Source organism: Hypomesus transpacificus, chromosome 11 (assembly GCF_021917145.1).
Source record: "Hypomesus transpacificus isolate Combined female chromosome 11, fHypTra1, whole genome shotgun sequence".
In the NCBI taxonomy this organism is placed as follows: Eukaryota; Metazoa; Chordata; class Actinopteri; order Osmeriformes; family Osmeridae; genus Hypomesus; species Hypomesus transpacificus.
The window spans coordinates 7,587,649-7,601,328 of record NC_061070.1 but is presented as its reverse complement, the minus strand read 5'-3'; the positions used below and the strand labels follow the sequence as shown (position 1 = coordinate 7,601,328).

The 13,680-nt window shown below is 45.2% G+C and overlaps 1 protein-coding gene across 4 annotated transcripts in view; it reads right to left on the bottom strand.

Moving 5' to 3' along the window:
* The window catches only part of tet1 (tet methylcytosine dioxygenase 1), a 32,782-nt gene that overhangs the window by 3,831 nt on the left and 15,271 nt on the right, over positions 1–13,680 (bottom strand). Inside the window, exons 1-11 of one of the 4 annotated variants that reach the window (XM_047030069.1) lie at positions 9,970–10,145; positions 8,713–8,763; positions 3,050–5,378; positions 2,838–2,928; positions 2,071–2,164; positions 1,714–1,922; positions 1,414–1,564; positions 1,184–1,273; positions 865–1,002; positions 285–461; positions 18–162 (exon numbers count right to left, since the gene is read on the bottom strand). In XM_047030069.1, coding sequence (XP_046886025.1) covers positions 18–162; positions 285–461; positions 865–1,002; positions 1,184–1,273; positions 1,414–1,564; positions 1,714–1,922; positions 2,071–2,164; positions 2,838–2,928; positions 3,050–5,333 — 3,379 coding nt within the window. In that variant the 5' untranslated portion in view covers positions 5,334–5,378; positions 8,713–8,763; positions 9,970–10,145. Of the gene's footprint in view, positions 1–17; positions 163–284; positions 462–864; positions 1,003–1,183; positions 1,274–1,413; positions 1,565–1,713; positions 1,923–2,070; positions 2,165–2,837; positions 2,929–3,049; positions 5,379–8,512; positions 8,682–8,712; positions 8,764–8,944; positions 9,365–9,969; positions 10,146–13,680 lie in introns of those variants that run through there. The other 3 variants (XM_047030068.1, XM_047030067.1, XM_047030070.1) reach the window with 3 other exon arrangements.

Genomic DNA, 13,680 nt, shown 5'->3' with positions numbered 1-13,680 from the left:
AGTCAACCAATTAGTACCTTTGTTGGATGTTTCATGTTTGATCTTTCCCGGGGTGATGGGGCACTGCCCCAGTTTCTTTTCTAGTTTATCTGCCTGCGCTTTGAGGCGAGCCTCCTGTTTCTTCTTCCGGGCTGACTTGACAGGCTCGGCCAGCAAGCGCACCTGGTGACAATTTGGTTATTACTCGTTAAGCCAGGAGTTTCAGTAACCCTGGGACAGGATTAGGGTTAAGAACAGTAACCTGCATTTGCCCAAGGACAACTTGAGGCCAGATGAGAGCATACCTCTCGAGGGAAGGCAGACAGAACCTGCAAGGCCCCCGTCTGGATCTTGGCCCACTGGCCCTCTGGGCGACCAAACTCATCTTTGTCAGAAACCTTGTAGAGGGGCAGAACGTGGAGCTGTTCGTCCTCTGGGATGTTGCGTACTGCCCGGTTATCCTCCTTGGTTAAAGTGCAAACCTGAAACACGTCACAGGACGATGGCACTTAAAGACATAATACAGAGGATCTACTTCAAACCAGTGCTCATTTGTTTCCAGGCTACTGAGAGTGTCATGATCATAGAAAGACCTTATGAAGTCATTTGAATGATTCAATAAGGATTCAGTTATTTTGTAGTTTGATAATAGTCCCCTAAGTATACAATTATAATTTCCAAGTCCATTCCCATACAATCCTCAGAATTACATGGAAGGTTTGACAAACTGAAGAATAGAATGCATTTTAACATCTGTGCGTGTGATGAAGATGACCCTGAACTGGGATTTCATATGAAGTTGACACATATTTAGCAACACCTTCACAAGCCCTTCACGTTTTTTTCATGGTTGGGATATTGGGAGATTCTGACAGCTCTGCATACCACAGTGCTGCCATTGTTCATGTTGTGTGTATCCTTGTGGGCATGGGCACAGAAATCCACACACGCCGTCACCCCGGAAAACGGCCGCCCCTCCCTGCAGCCCAGCCTGCAGTCAGGCCCTGCCTGCTCATGGTCCACCTGTGGGAGAAAAACAACAGGAGTGGAGACAATAGAACGGGATGGGGTGAGAAGATGGAAGATGGATAAGAAGGTCAGGGCAGTGAGAAGATGGAAGAAATGTCTGAGAACACCGCTATGATGCTCATCGACTCTCGACCCCAACTCAAAAGTTTGGGTGGGGGTTTGAAGTGCAGTCTACCTGGTTTTGGAAGGCCTCAGGTGCCAGTCTCTTGTAAACTGGAGCAAGGTCAGAGGCAAGGTTCTGCAGATGGTTCTCCAACTTCTCCTCCTGTCCCAACACCCATGTTAGAGAGAGGAACAAGAGTAAACAGTCACTGTCATAACCCTTGGTGGCCACTGGGTTGTTGACTAGCCGTTTGATAGTGGGCTGTAGTAGCAGCCTCCAGTAATGTCCTTCTCCACACTTACCTCCTGAGGGTAGTCTCCTAACAGGCGGAATTTGCGAGGCACCTTGCTGCGGGCAAACTTGCAGCCGTTGTAGTACATACTCCAGGAGCAGCCAAAGGAGAAGGAGGCTCCACAGGTGTCTTGGTCCAGTCCCTGACACGCACAAGTGCGACTGAGGAGAGGAGGGACAGTGAGGAAGGAGGTAGCGTGATAACCTTTATAGTAGGTGTGATAGGTGATATGAAACTCAGTGATTCTCATCTCTTTCCTTTACAAAACAGTGAGAACAGTCTGTGGTGGACATGGGTGCTAGCGACTCACTCCTCATTGAGAGCGCAGCGACGACTGGTAGGGGAGCCATATTTGCAGAGGGTCTGTGTAAGTTCCTGGTACAGGCTGTCTGCCACGTTCCGAGGGATGCCCTCCCATGCCAGAATGAGGATCACCACCACAGCACTATCGCAATGGTGCCCCGCCCGCCGCCGCACAAGACACAGCAGCTTCTCCTCCACGCTACCACGACGTACAACCTAGCACACACACACACACGTAAATATGTGTCCCTTGTGTTTGCATACACACATAGACACAGGGGTCACACATTTAAACAGGCAGACAGGCATAACAGGCATAACCAGCCATTCACTGGTAAACAAGACAAATATAATAACTGCTTACCCATTTGGCAATTGGACAACCCTGGGAGCTCTTTCCCTCTTTGCCAGTATATACAACAACCTCCACTCTCACTGCCTTCCCCTTTTCACCGTACCTGAGACAAACATATATACATTCACATGTATTAATTTAGGAGATGCTTTTCAAAGTTAGGTACAAATGATACATATAGCAGTATTTAGATCATATTAAATTAATAATAACAACTAATCTGTCATAATCCATAACATTGCTATATCTAAGGACATAAAAACATCTTTCTCCCCATACCTGGGACCAAGAGGCAAGACACACATCATTCAGCATTTACAAATCAAACATTAAGTTAGCAACTGGATTTATCTTCTCACATTGTTCACTTAAAAACAATAGTTGACACAGTATTCAGTACGCTTTTTGTGCAGAATAGTTTTGAGTGAGACTGCTAACATGAGGTTGTCATCTCTTTTGACGGGCCCCTCGATTCAGCCCAAGGGGTTTCCTGTTCTAACAAGCCGTTTGCGAGTGTGTGTATATTTGTGAGTGTGTGTGTCCATGTGTGTCTGTTTGTGAGTGTGTGTGTCTGCGTGTGTATTCAATGAACCACCGTTTTTGCAGCCTCTAAGTCCTAAACCCCACCCCATTCCACTCGGCACAGAAGCCTGTTGGCAAGGAGGGCCTTAGGCAGGTCAGGTGAGTATGGTGAATACACCACACACTCACACAGAAGTTTTGTGTGAATTAACATACACCTTCAGCCAAAGCCAAACCAGAGCTAGAACCATTACCTGTTCTCCATCATGTCTCTGACAGCAGCTACACTGGGTCCAGCTCCTAAGTGAGTGTAGTATGGACCTTCCTCCTTCTCTAAGATTTGTTCTGTGGAGAGATAAAACAGTGGTATAATGGTTCCAGATAAATACAAATGGTCATCCATCATAATAATCTATATTTACACACCATCAACAAGCCAACAGTAGGTTGTACTAGTGTGACTCACCCACACATCCACAGGTAGGCAGCTCGGTTAGCTTTTTTGAAGGGGTGCTGAGCAGGTTCTTAATGGGCGTGTCCAGGAAGATAAGCGGGGATTCCAGGAAGCCACCAATGCCATTCTTGGTTGGAGTAGACTCCTCCGATTGGTCCAGATTGCCATCAGCTGACGTGGACAACACTGTGACTGGGCCAGACTGCTCCACCTTGTAGTAACTCTGCTGACAAAGAGGCGGGGATCGCCGATCCCCTGAAGTGCCATTGGCCAGACTGATGAAAGCTGTACTGTGATTGGATCCCAGACTTGGTGGGCTGGTGTAGCTAGTCTCTGGGTTAGTACCATGCTGCGGCCCGTCATAGGGCTGCGTTACCTGAGAAAACAAACATCTGTCCAACTCCAGTTCGCGTCCTCCCAATGATTGGTCAAGGTGGCAGTTCTCCTGAACAGGAAGGTGTCCGTTTGAATGCGACCACGGGTGGTGATCTAGACCTTGACTGTGAGTGGTGTTAAGGTAGTGAGTGCTATTGTAGTTGACCTGCCCTGTGGGAGGGACCTGTGATCCAGTGTGAAGGGCGTCTGTCTTGTGGGCGTTGCTGTGGTAGATGAACTTGTTGCGCTCCTCAGCATCAGCCAGGTAACTCTTCAGGTCAATCTGGGCCTGGGGGAGGAACAGATTTCTTTTGGGAGTAGCCTTCTGCGGGAGGAGAGCCTTCTGGACTCTGGCCTTGGTAGGGGTCTTGCTGTTTGGGGTGCGTTTAGTCAGTGGGGTCCTGTGGTTGTTTGAATCTGGACCCCAACCCTCTCCTTCCTTACCTTCATACACCTTTTTCTTCCTGGGTTTAGGGGGGGTCTTGGTTTTCTTTGCGAGGGTCTTTTTGAGACTGGGAGTCCCTTGGGAGTTGTGGTTGTATTTGATTGCCGAAACTGGAGTTCCTCTAGGAGGGTTGTTCTCTGAGTGCTGGGAGGGATAACCCAGGTGCTTGTGACGGGATTGGATGATGAAGGCTAAGTCGGCCAGTTGAGCTGCAACCTCCTCCTCATCCCGATTCCTTCCACTGTTACCCACAACCCTCTCGGCTTCCCTCCCAAACATCCTGTCTGGATTTTTATTAAAACCCCTGTCCTGATCCTTCCGGATGGGGTGAGCACCATTGCCCTGCTCTGCTCTCCTGTACTGGCCTCTCTCGCTGGCTTCCAGGAGGTCTTGTAGACCCAGCTTGCCTGTGGAGACCGCTCCCCTGGTGCACTGGATTACATTTCCCTGCCTGGCCACTGGGGGGCGTATGACCGAGATCTGCTGCAGTGGTGAACTGATGACTGGGACTTTGTTGGAGTGGATCCCAACTGTGGGTTTGGCGTCTGGCAGAAGTGTGTTTCTACAGGAGGAGTATGTGAGCGTTGAAGGTAACGTGATGAGAGAGATGGGGCTTTCAATGCGTGGTTCGGTTTTGATGAGCCCAGGAAGGTTTTGCGGGATAGCTGCCAGTTGAGTCAAGGCCTCAATAGCGATAGCCTGTTCAACACTGATATTCCTCTGCTCTACCAAGGATTGTACGCTGGGGAGACAGACACCTGGAGAGGACTCCCTTTTGAGAGTGGCAGGAGCCCTTAACAGGCTGATGGGAGTGCTTTTTAGACACACGTCACCCCTACAGTCCTCTTGTTCTGTTTTGAAAGAATACAAGTCTTCTGGTTCCGTTTTGAAGGACCGCAGGATAGGAGAGCGTGAGTTGCAGAGCTTCTCCTCCAGGCCCTTCCTGTCTGTGATGGAGAAGCAGACCACAGCCGCTAACGTGGACAGCCCGTCCTCGTACACGTCATCGTCACCATCTATTGGTGTGGAGGTGTGGTCAGAGGACCACTCCCACGGCTCCTCCAGTTTGATCTTCTTCAGTGGACCTGACATACCGTCAATCAGGGCCTCAGGTGTAGTCTCACAGCTACCTTTGGGGAAGATGGGCAATGTAGTCTTATGGGACTCTGCGATAGTGCTTTGTGACATGGACTCTAATGTAGTACTTAGACTACATGACCCAGCAGTCGGTTCAGCACCATTTGTTTTCATCTGATTTTTATCAGCACCATTTTGAGAAGTCACAGAAGTGCAGTGGTGTTGTTGAAGTGCATTGCTGGTCGGGTCCAGATCTGGCTCTGTCTTGTTAAGTGCGGGCTGGCCATTTCGGGTTGGGGTGAGAAGGCGGTCGTGGTGGGCGTGGGGGGAGTGTGTGTGAGGTATGGGGCCCTCCTCCCCGTCTTCCTCCTCCGCTGTCGTATGGGTGTCATCTGCCATCTGAACTGGTCCTCTGCCATTTACTGAAACCCCCTCACTAGCCACCTGAGAGAGAGAAAGAGAGAGAGCAAGAGTGAGATCGAACGATAAATAGCAAGAGAGATTGTGTGTGTGAGAGAATCCCTGTGATTCTATTACATGATAGAAATCAGCAAAATCACTCGGAAATGAGAAGATGAATTAAATTCTAACTCCACACATGAAGCCTCAGGTTGTATTCCCGTCCCGCCTGGGCTGCAAAAAAGACAGGCAAACCTAGTAACAGCCTAACAGCCACAGGTGAACCTTTAAGAAGAAAACACAGAGCTAACTAAATTGTGTCACTGTTGGGGGTCACAGAGTGTATGTATGTGAGTGCGTGTCTGAGCAAGCCCCCCTGCAACACAGGGGTCTGTTATCCACACAGCGTCCAAGGAGCCTGACCCTTTCACTGTGATGTCAAAGAATGGCCAGCAGTTCTCCCCCCATCCAAGGTTCACAGTATTGACATATTGGTTGCCTCTGGGAGGTAATGCTGATTGCATACCTTGGTCTCTGAGGCCACTACAGTACACTTGTGACAAATGAGTGGTTGATGGAAAGGAAAAAAGGCAGGGGGGAGGAAGAGAGAGAAAAAAGTGGAGTTTACAGACAACTCTGTGTCATGGTGAATGCGTGAGACTTGAGCACCTTTCTAAATAAAAGCGCACAATCAGAAGTTCGGTAACTTATACAAACAAAAGTTTGATTTTTTGTGTGCTTCAGAGCCAAAGCACACGTCCGCAACCCTCTCTCCCACCACTCGAGAAACACTGATCTAAAACAAGTAGGACAGTGGGCCCTGAGGACCAGGGTTGAAGACCACTGCTTTAGATGACAGGACAGTCTCCAGCCTTGTAGGTGATTTTACCCAGGTGAACATAGACTCACCTTGGACATACTGTATACAATACATACACAAAGTACTGTGGTGTACTCAGTAACATCTGCAGAGTCAGTGGGCGTATAGAAAAATAAATGAGGGAATGGACTTTCAATACTTTCAACTGCTCTATGTTGTGTGACTCCAAATATTCTGATCCAGTAGCAGAAGAACACTTTAATATACAAGCATTTTAACAGCTCCTCTAAACCCACAGACCAAACATATCGTTCTCCGGGGAGTCAAGCAATTACTGGGTGAGGAGAGTGTCTGGTGAGCCTTCTTTTTTACTGCCTTTTGAGACTCTAATCACACACCATATTATCTCCTAAATGTGTTGAATTCACCTCTGCATATACTCACTAAAGTATGTGTTCAGCACCACCCTCTCTTCTCATTAGTTTTTGTCCTCCCTTACTAGTAAGAGCATGCTGAATCAACATATTGTTGGGGCAGAAGCTGAAGCAATATCATGGCAGCTGCTGCAACAGTCGTCTGCTAGCTGGCCACTCGAGGAGGGGAGAGGGAAAGAAAGGAAGATAGAATCAGAAAGGAAGCAGATAAATAAAGAGGGAGAGAGAGGGGGGGGGAGAGAGAAAGTTGGGATGAAGGAAAAGGGAGTGTGTCAGTGTCAGTCACATTCAAACCTGTTTAAACACAATGATGTGTACTGTGTGTGTACAGTCTTTTATATATCCTTCCTATATGGACCTGACACCCCCACAAGAATATAAATATCCATTCAATGTCTAGGGGGTTTAAAGGGGTTGGGTTATAGGGTTAGAATTAGTGTTGGGACTAAGGGTTGAGGTTAGTGGTTAGGGAGAGTTCCGGAGCTAGGGTTAGGCTTAGGATTCAGGTTAGGTTTTGGCTTAAGGTTAACGTTAGGGTTAAGGTTAAAGTTAAGAAAAACAGGATTTCGAATGGGACTGACTTTTGAGTCCTCACAAGAATAGCTATGTGTGTTTGCGTTTGTATGTGACAGCTATTTCTGTGTACATTTGTCATAATACAGACAAACTACAGACTGTGTGGTTTGTTGAAACATTAGGTCTATTGCAGTATGGAAGGCTTAGGTTATAAAATAGGTTTAGAGCTATTCATTAGTCTTATTTAAGTGTATGTCACGGAAATAAGATGTTTACTTGCTGGTTGAGCGGGCTAAAGAGGAACTCAAAGTGTGTCATGTGTTGGGGGCTGTCTTTGTTCTGCGGTTGTTGTGTCTGCCTCTGGACCTCCAAATCACTCTCAGTAGACATTTGACTTCATAGTATTGTACAGAGAAAAAGCTTGTCTTTGAAACCACAGCCCCTCTTCTGCACACAATCACACACACAAACACGCCTCCTAGCCTAGCAACAGGACTGTGATTACTGCCTGAATCCTAACGACCTCCTCAGAGGAGAGGGGTTTCCAGGGAAGTTTCAACCGAGGGAGTATCCATCCCTAACATTGCATGAACACACACCATCCAGTCATACACACACACACACTCCATAAAAACAAACACCATCCACTCAAACACACACCATTCACGTGAACGCACACCATCAACTCAAACACACACTATCAACACAAACGCACCTTCCATATACCATTCACACAAACACACACCATCCACACAAACACACACTATCCATCCCTAGATACAATCTGTCTCTAATAATCTACTATGAAAAAGCCCAGTCTTATAAGACAGAAATAAATGCAATGTTGCTATTTTCACATCCTCATTTAGTTATATAGAACACCTGCATTGACTGCACATGGGGTTTTTATGGGCTTAACTGGTTGAATCAGAGTTTGAGAGTTTGACTAAAAACTGATATTAATTTGTATTTTAAATCAACCTTTTTTATTTAATGAAGAAGCTTTTAGGTTGTTGTAGTCTTTCCCTTCATTACGCTACTGTACACCTGAGAGTTGCAGTAAAGTACAGAGAGAAAGAAGAAAAACTCTTCTTGCGCTCTAAAGATACATCTTTAAAAAAAACATGCTTCCTTCCTGGGCTGTAAGTGTGTGTAATTCTGTGAAATGCTGCATGTTCAAGCTACATTCATGGAGCTCTGTTGACGCACATGTAGACAGATGGAACACACCACAGATCGCACCCCAAAAAACTCATTTGGAATCGTAATAACACTAGTGCTTTTCAGAAAAGCTACAACTAAATTAATTTACAAAATACAAGCTTAATCATCCCAGAAAATCATTCAGACAAACATGCCACTAACGAGGGTACTGAAGAATATTAGCATAAACAAATTAGAGCTCTTACTGCAATTGAGGCAAGCAAAGCCAAGAAAGCCAACAGAGCTAGAGATTAAAACCATTCCAGTCTCCTCCTCACCCCTCATAAGAAAACAGCAGGTGCACAAAAATATCTTCAAAAAAAGGAAAAGGACGCACAAGGACGCTTCATGCACCACCACGACTAAAAAAGACATGACTAGAGAAAAAAAGAGGGGTGTCTGTTACCGTGGAAACTGTCTTCTTTGTTGCTGGTTTGGCCACGTCCTTGCAACTCACCTGGAAAACACAAGCCAAACAAACATAGGTCCTTAGTGATCGAGTAGCAACCCATACACACACAGCAAAAACATATCCCAGACAACAAAATCCGACACAGTATGTACAAACCTCTGGTAGGCTACAGTACAGTCTGTGTCTGTGTTGCTAGACAATAGACACCAGGGCATAGAGTCTTTACCTTCTGTGTCCTCACAAGAAGCCCCTCAAGTTTGGGCAACATATTCCTAAAAGGTACTGGTGGCCATCTTGCTTTGCTTCCATCAACCTCAAAAGAATCGCTGGCCACAGTAATAGAGAGCAGAACAAGCTCTGAGTATCATGCTCAGACTGCCTGTGAGTTGCCGTACTATAACGAGCGGCTGCATCTGCCGCAGACGATGACACACACACGGAGATACACACAAGTACACGCACACACACACACGCATGGGATGCCTTTCGCAGACAGACCTCCGTCAGCCAATGGCGTGGGGACTCTAGCAGCTTGTAAATGATTCTCCATGCCTAGACCCTCCTAAACAAAGGATCCCCTATGTGGGCTTTCTTCTCCAGCCCTACGCAGACGGGGAGCATGTAAGCTGTGGACCGGACATCCCTCACACACCGGACTGGAGCTAAGCTGAGCTGACACAGCACCTGATGTGTACACCAGCAGAACTGTTGTGGAACTCCAGTAAAATGATCTACCATTAATGAACTAATGAACCATTAGTAGTTATTCTAATCATTAGTTGACTGTCCGAAAGACAATGAAATTCCTCTGCATGGCTGACTGTAATCCCATAAATATATAAAATAAATAATGGTCTTTAAAGAATGAAGCTGTTCAGAGATACTAACAATTCTGAGACACCATTCTCTGTGAAGAGCAGGCATGTTATGGAGGGGTCATACCAGGACAAGAAAACAGACAAGACAGCCTCTACCCCTCTCTGCTTCTTAACTCTGCAATAAGTCAGTCCAGGTGTATGTGCATGTGTCACTTATCCCTACGCAATACAATAACTGTTCAGTCACTGAACTGTAAACACCAGAGACACTTGCAACCGCTATGATGCCAACCCAAACAAACACACACACACGCGAATATCTTGTGTTGATACCACTAGAAATTATGTTTATCAAAAACGGCTATTGTACATTACTTGCTCAACAAAACTGACCCAGTTTCTGTTTCTGAGATATCTGACATTTTCGAAATACCTTGATTTCCCGATATTAAGTGACTCCCAGTCGGCATAGGTTGTGTTGGAAAAGTCATGAAGAGACATAGCAGAGACGGTTGGACAGGTTTTGTCTTTAGGGCGAGTCTGACATGACCTTGTCAGTTAAACTGGTCAGGCAGGAATACCTGTCACCTCTATTGAGCTTCCCACACAGGTACACACCTATCACACACCTTATCAACTGTCATCTGCAGACAAGGGCTGGCATGCGTTTGTTTATTACTGCAGGTCCTAAAGTGAGCCAAACCAAATTGATTTTTTGTTTAGATCCTGGGATTTTGTCAGTGGTCAGCTCACACAGCCCTTCCTCTGTCCCTGATCCCCTCCACACACATCTTAGTCCTCTCACTCTCCTCTGAATCTCTTTTTGCAAAGTCAAAATGTCCCATTTGTTAAAGCTTTACGCCTAGCATTATTCAGCCTCCCTCAGCACGTGGGCAAGTTAAAGTAGGTCCGACTGGTCCCAACGAGTTATATGCCAACACTGACGCTATTTGCTTGGTCCTACTGGCGACGCGTGTCTTTGTGTTTGAGTATTGAGTGCGTGCACATGTGTGTGCGCAATGATATGTCTTGAACTAGAGCCTCGGTCTCTGTAGCTCCCTATTGCTCTGTTTCTGTATGAGTGTGTATGGTCATGTGCATGCTTGAGCATCTACTAGCGTGTGTGTGTGTTTATGAGTGTTTTAACAGCTTAATATATACTGTGTGAACTGCGTAAATGTGGGGAATGGGAACAGGTCCAGGCATGGAGTCATGTTTTCCCAAGGTTGTCACCATCAGTAGCCCCTGTGAAGTCTCAGCAAGACCAGCCAGCTCTTTCCACCACCACATCGATGTCCAGAAGTCCCAACAGGCACATGAGCACCTTTCTGCGTGAACAGGCGAGAGGTGGAGGAGTGGAGGTAGAGCAGGAGACACAGGCCGAGTAAATTTTGATGGAGGAGGTGAGGATGGACTCAATGATGGCTGTGTAGAAGTGCACCATCATTGTTTTTGGCAGGTTGAATTTATTCAGCTGCCGTAGGAAGTACATCCTCTGTTGTACTTTCTTGGTGAGGGAGCTAATATTCAGTTCCCACTTGAAGTCCTGGGAGAGGATAGTGCCCAGGAGGAGAAAGGACTACCACAGTGTTGACTAGGGTGTCACACAGGGTGATGGTGGTGACTGTCTTAAGACCATTGAGGTCTAAGATAACACTTTAACATTTATGAAATTAAATAAGATACAATTTTTTCTCCTTTTTCAACAGTAAGAAAATATCGCAATGCATTACAATGACAGATATACTTTTCTCACCATTTTGTTTTTAAAGCACATACCTCTTTTAAAATCTTGGTAAAACCTTCTTCAAAATTCAAGCCATCAAAACAAAATCGTTTCAACTGCTTTCAGCAAACACATATTTTCTTCAGGATATGTACCTTTTCTAGTTATTCAATGTGATTGAATTCAAACAATGCTCTCTCTATACTAGTTGATGCGCTAACTAGTATTAACATTACAGATATCTGCAACACCATTTTGACAAGTCGCAATACCTTTGAGACAAGTCTGAAATTGTATTCAAGATACTATCTAAACCTTTCTGACTGGTCAAAACAACAGTTTCTTTTTGACAAAATGTAACTGGTTGTAAATTGTAGTCCCCTATTCAAGCATAATCTATAACAGTTGCACATAAAATCTGAAAATCGTGCTCCAGGACGCAATTTAATAGATAAACCTATGCCCATGTGTGCTTTCATCTGTCATAATATTTAGTAAGATTATATGCTACCATATTTTATGGTTTACGACGAGTTTATTCTTAATTTGTGTGCATGTCTGTTGAAATTATTGTGGCCACATGACCTGCACCTATTTAAAGACCCATTAAAGTCCAAAAAATGTTTTTCTTATGTTTGTGCCCTAAAATCTCTGACCTTGACTAAACTTTTTATAAGTTTTTTTCACAATCCTCTACTGAAGTTGAAAGTCCTTTGTGCACTTCAGAAAAATCTGAAATTTAAGTGCATCTGGGCAGATTACATTTGTCGTCATAAAGTTGAGCCTATCGCTGTCTAATAATGTGCAAATGAAACAAAACCATAAGCTCCAGCACAGAGCGACAGTGGACTCTGAAGTAAACAAATGCGTTAGCAACGTAAGGGACAGTGCCCGACGAGGTGTACAATATCACCTGATAATGGACGATGCGGAGGCGTGAACCGTCCCAGGGTTTTTCCTGCATAGAGAAAATGTGGGCGCGCGCCTAAACCGGTTTCCTGAGCGCCTATGACAAATCCCGAGCGCCTTAGGCAAAAAAAAGTCCGCGTGTTCAGCACGCGTGCAATGCATGTCAGCGAATATGTTCTCAATAGTATGTTTCAAGTAGGCGAACCCTCGTTCTGTTTTGTTCAATAGTAATCCAGTTGATAAGCGTGTCTTCTTGTCTGATTAATATGCAACTGTGAGGTGCGCGAATAGACAGAGCGGCCAGTAAACTCCGTCGTTCCGCTGCGAGGGCCAACCCAACGTGCACGAATACACCTGTACAAATGCAAATGAAATTTCCACTAAAAACGCTGACAAAAGTTTGATGAACGATTTCAAACGCAGCCTCCATTGGTATTCTAACCTGGAAGGATAATATATAGGCCTAGTGTAGAAGGCACGAAGAAAATAAAAGAAAATTGCAAAACACCAGGGAATAAATACATTGATTAGAAAATATAGATAACCTTGAATTTCATAATCTGTGTGTTCCATTTCTGACCACTGGTTAGTTCTAGATTCTATTGATAGGCTATACATTTCAGTAGTTTGCATAAAGAGGCATGGCGTTGTTAGACCCTTTTTACTGGGCCACGTGCCCCGGTAAAAATCTGTTGTGCCCCAGTAAAATCTAGTTTGAGTTTTAACAATGTACCATATACAATAGTCAGTGTATTCATTTATATTGATAATCCCGGAAAAAATGTACGCACAGTATCCCAATCAACGCTTGTATAATCAAAGCATTTAACCGAAAACACAAACGATACCCCCAGAATTCCATGTCAGCGCGGTCTTCGAAGAGCTTGCCAAATACCCCACCGCAGCACGCACGCAGAAGTCCAGGTGTTGGACTCGACACACAAGTCAGAATTGAGGTAGGCTAAGAAAACATTACAAAACTACAGAAAGTTTCTAGATGATAGGCCTACCGATCATCATATTTGGACTAAAACAGAAAAACAATAGGCTATTACATGAAGCTCAAAAATGCCTAGTCATGCATTGTGCGCAAACTTGAAAGAAAAAAAGGGATATGAATAGGGGCCTGTGCCCTAGTAGAGTTTTATGTCTAACAACGCCTCTGTAAATAGGTAAACCTTGATAATCTTTGAACCATACATGATAACCAGTAGCGGAGGGGGGGGCGCCCAAAAACCCCGGGCCCCGCACCCGAAGGGGCCCCCGATCTATGTTTTCTTCATAATTTCTCTGTGGCAACAAAACGTTGATTGTATCCATGGTAGACAATTTAACTAAATATATATAGTAGTGCTGTCAAACGATTAAAAATATTTAATCACGATTAATCACATTAATGTCATAGTTAACTCGCGATTTGTTGCAATTAGGAGTCAGATGGCTGAACGGTGAGGGAGTTGGGATAGTAATCAGAAGGTTGCTAGATCGATTCCCCGACGTGCCAAATGA